The following is a 4,729-nucleotide window of genomic DNA, read 5'->3' on the forward strand; positions in this document are numbered from 1 at the left end:
GGTGCTCCATGTTTACATATAATATTTCATTATTCTGTATTCCTCCCGTGTGTGTGTGTGTGTGTGTGTGTGTGTGTGTACACATGTGTGTCTCTCAATATTTCTTTGTATTTCTTCTATTTATCCTAGGACCCTGATGAGTTAAAAATTAAAATATATAAACAGTGTTGGAGTCACACACTGACTTTTAAAACTTCTGCTCATGTGTGGCATATGATACTTCTAGTCACATTACATTGAACAAAGTAAGTCACGTATCCAAGGTTCTGGTAAATAAAGTGAGGGTTATACTCCTTCTACAGCATGTGAAGGTTCCTGAAGGGATGAGCCATATACAAAAAGGTAACCAATTTTGATTTTCTAAAATTCAGTCGGCCAGGCGCTGTGGCTCACACCTGTTCATCCCAGCACTTTGCGAGGTGGAGGCGGGCTGATTACTTGAGGTCAGGAGTTCGAAACCAGTCTGGCCAACATGGTGAAACCCCTCCTCTACTGAAAATATAATTAGCAGGGCATGGTGGCACATGCCTGTAATCTCAGCTACTCTGGAGGCTGAGAGAGGAGAGTCACCTGAACCGGGTGGTGGAGGTTGCAGTGAGCCAAGATTGCACCATTGCACCCCAGGCTGGGTGACAAGAGTGAAACTGTCTCAAAAAAAAAAAAAAAAAAAAAAAAAAAAAAATTCAGTCTACTACGTAGACTGCACAGGAGAATAATCACATTATTAGTGTTCAATAAATAAAAATATTCATAATGACAGTTACTTGGATGTCTCATTTAATTAGTTACAATCACATTCACATTGCTGGTAACTTAGTCAAAATTATCTCCTTATATCCATTTCATTTAATGATCTGTATGAAATTCTCCCTTCTCCAAACTATCTAAGTAAATCCTTACATAATACTGCTTTCAAATAATTACAATTCTGCCCATGATGTTAAAATGACCCCTTATCTTTTATATCAAGTTAAATTTTTAGAAAGGTATTCATATTCTTCTAAACTACTAAATCTCCTGTTTTATGGCAAATAAGTTGCACTGTTTTCCCTCCACATGCATTTTTTTCTTCTGCCAATCAATATTTTAGTTTTCATTCTAAGTCAAGTTCATGACATGTCTCCTGCAAGAACATTTGCTTGATTGATTCTGCACATTACCAGTTTGTTGTTGTTGTTGTTGTTTTTAACTAAGATCTAGTTCATCCATGGTCTCTGAGAATTGACTGAACACTAGGTTTATTTGGTGGTATTTTTCACCAATTGTTTTATTTATAGGTGCTTAATATCGCCAAATAACTCTAAATTACTTGAAGCAGAGGCAAATGTTTGGATTTTGTTCTCCATTGCTTCTAATATAGCATTAGAGAACCAAGAGTCCTTATCAGAATTAATTGACTTGATATTTCCTGTTGCTTTTTGAAATTAGGACTTTCCCAACGTCTAGTCCCTGAATCTCTCAGGTCCAGGTGAAAACAATCATTGTAAATTCCCACAAGATTCTTGAAATGTCTTTCCTTTGTGAACTGGATAATGCCATCTTTGTTGCTTAATAAATCCCATTGCAAGATAATTTCTTGTTCAATTCCCAAGTCCCCACAACATCCATTTTATCCACAGCTGGTACACAACTAATGATTCAACTAGGTCATTTATTTATATTTAAAATTGCCTTCTATGCTCTATCAGAAGCCTACTTAACACTGAGTAATCTAAAGCCCTGGTTCTGCTATAGATCCGGTGAGTAAAAGTGTTTTGCAAATGAGTTCTGCTGAAATATTTTAAATGTTTGCCCTTCCCATTCCCATTTCCTAATCCCTATTCCGTGAAGCTTAGATCAATACAACAGTTTATGTATGCTGACATTTACAGAAGAAGAATTCATACAGAGGTGAAATGAAAGAAATTGATCTTTGAGTACTTTCCCATGAAAACGTTGTTATATATCCTTTAGGATATAAACTTTTAAATAATAGAATTATAAATATTTGTAAGGAACACATTCATATTTTAATTAAAAAGAAAGGACCAGAAGAAGTTAAATGCCTTTCCTTTGTCTATATGACTGTATTGTAATAAATTAGTCTTCTTTCTCTGGATGAATATCAGCAAAACTAACTTTCAATGTATTTCTTTTGAGTTTCAAACAGGAAACTTTATCTGGGAATACTTTAACAGTTCATCTCTGGAAATTTACAAAAGCTTTACAACTGTCCGTTGAAACTTCACTATAATGTGCTTAGGAGCCCTTATATGTGATATAATTATTATATGTTTTTGTCAGTAAGGATGTCTTTATGGACAAATTCCAAATGACTAAACATATATGTGTATGTGTGTTTCACACATCAGCATAAAGTAAATGCTTACTGTTATCCTTAGGATTACATAGATGAATAGATGGACAAATAGGTAGAAGGTCTGTTCAGAATGATATTACCTTGGTTGGATTGCCATTTAGTATCAGAAAAGAAAGTGTTCTTTTCAATTCCTATGAATTAAGGAATATTTTGCTATAAGCTCTAATATTCCATAATTTCCATTCAAAACAATATACCAAATGAGAAGGATGGATAGAATAGTCAAGTTTTTTAGAGAAGATAAAATTTCTGAAAGTAGATTATTGGAAATGAATCTTTTGCTTCCATTGAATCTGACTTTTCTCTCTATCTCTTTTTTTTTTTGTTACAGGCTTCTACCTATGAATCAAGGCAATGGATGTGGCCAATAAGTCTACCATGTTTGAATTTGTTTTGCTGGGGCTCTCTAATTCCTGGGAACTACAGATGTTTTTCTTTATGGTGTTTTCATTGTTTTATGTGGCAACAATGGTGGGTAACAGCCTCATAGTCATCACAGTTATAGTGGACCCTCACCTACACTCCCCTATGTATTTCCTGCTTACCAATCTTTCAATCATTGATATGTCTCTTGCTTCTTTTGCCACCCCAAAGATGATTACAGATTACCTAACAGGTCACAAAACCATCTCTTTCGATGGCTGCCTTACCCAGATATTCTTCCTCCACCTTTTCACTGGCACCGAGACCATCTTACTCATGGCCATGTCCTTTGATAGGTATATTGCAATATGCAAGCCCCTGCACTATGCTTCAATCATTAGTCCCCAGGTGTGTGTTGCTCTCGTGGTGGCTTCCTGGATTGTGGGAATCATGCATTCAATGAGTCAGGTCATATTTGCCCTCACATTACCATTCTGTGGTCCCAATGAGGTAGACAGCTTTTTCTGTGACCTTCCTGTGGTGTTCCAATTGGCTTGTGTGGATACTTATGTTCTGGGCCTCTTTATGATCTCAACAAGTGGCATAATTGCGTTGTCCTGCTTTATTGTTTTATTTAATTCATATGTTATTGTCCTGGTTACTGTGAAGCATCATTCTTCCCGGGGATCATCTAAGGCCCTCTCTACTTGTACAGCTCATTTCATCGTTGTCTTCTTGTTCTTTGGGCCATGCATCTTCATCTACATGTGGCCACTAAGCAGCTTTCTCACAGACAAGATTCTGTCTGTGTTTTATACCATCTTTACTCCCATTCTGAACCCAATAATCTATACTTTGAGGAATCAAGAAGTAAAGATAGCCATGAGGAAACTGAAAAATAGGTTTCTAAATTTTAATAAGGCAATGCCATCATAGTTTTCTGACACAGAACATTAGTCACAATGCTGTGTTAGGCTCTTCTTTCTAGAGGGTTCTTATCAAATTGTAATTGCCAAGAATTTGTGAGGGCTCAAGTTCGGTGCATTTTGAAACTATTCTCATGAATGTGAATGTGTTCAAAATACATTTGGAATTTCAGAAAAGCAAGTTAATGAAAACAATTTATTCTAGAAACAAAGACTACAAAAATGTCAGGAGCGATAGTTCCAGTTAGGACATTCAATATCAATAATCAATTTATTGGAAAAGAAGACCAAGGAATGAGGAGAAGAAATACAGATTAAAGCAGATCTAGGAGATTATGACAATTACACACAGTTAGCAACTGAGTCACTCAGTGAGATGCTCCTAAAGTATGACAAGCTAGCAAGATTCCTATAATCCTTAGGAACTCCATACTGCTATAGGATCTTAGCCTCTGACAGAGAAGCAGTGATTTTCCACACACTTTGCCAAGTCACTCCTACTTACATTTAAACCAATTTGTGATATCTTCTATTAAAGAAAACTCTAGATATATTTTATTACAAATGTTAATGACGTCCATAAAAATGCTGTAAGTGTAGCAATCTTTACCAACCACTTTTAGTTCATCATCAAAGCAATACAGTCATACATTTCTTTCTGATAATGCAGAATGAGTAGAGAGGCTGGAGAATTCTGCAAATCAGAAAATATGAAATGAGTTCCAGATCAGTACACTTTATTTTGTACAGACACTATGGTTGCTTAATTCCTAAGGAGTTAAAACTAGAATTAAGTTAAGAGACACAGCTTATAATAGTTGAATTTATGGAGGGTTCACGCTTTCATTTTAAAGTGTGATATTACTTTGCATTTTGGTTTTTTCTTGAAATATTTGGATGTAAAAATAATGGATCTGCATTTAGTAATACATTGTCAATGTAATAAGTAAGTTTTAGTACACAAATAGGTTTGTTACTATTTTAAATAAGCCTGGTAAGGTTAATATTAGCTTTAACATATACAAAGTATTATTGTCACCTGCTGGTACTTACTGGAATTGCAAGTATTGAAAGAGTAATA

The 4,729-nt window shown here is 35.3% G+C and overlaps 1 protein-coding gene across 1 annotated transcript; it reads left to right on the forward strand.

Moving 5' to 3' along the window:
- The first annotated feature begins 203 nt into the window (after positions 1-203).
- On the forward strand, positions 204-3,658 carry LOC108516937 (olfactory receptor 4K2). Its single transcript, XM_017854689.1, has 2 exons — positions 204-245; positions 2,691-3,658. Exon 2 carries the CDS (start codon positions 2,714-2,716, stop codon positions 3,656-3,658), a length of 945 nt encoding a protein of 314 aa, XP_017710178.1. The 5' UTR covers positions 204-245; positions 2,691-2,713.
- The last annotated feature ends 1,071 nt before the right edge of the window (positions 3,659-4,729 follow it).

Source organism: Rhinopithecus bieti, unplaced genomic scaffold (genome assembly GCF_001698545.2).
Source record: "Rhinopithecus bieti isolate Rb0 unplaced genomic scaffold, ASM169854v2 scaffold_38779, whole genome shotgun sequence".
NCBI classification, from domain to species: domain Eukaryota; kingdom Metazoa; phylum Chordata; class Mammalia; order Primates; family Cercopithecidae; genus Rhinopithecus; species Rhinopithecus bieti.

What these genes read in the sequence shown, in the direction of transcription:
- LOC108516937 (XM_017854689.1), top strand. Translation starts at nt 2,714, where the DNA reads ATGGATGTGGCCAATAAGTCTACCATGTTTGAATTTGTTTTGCTGGGG.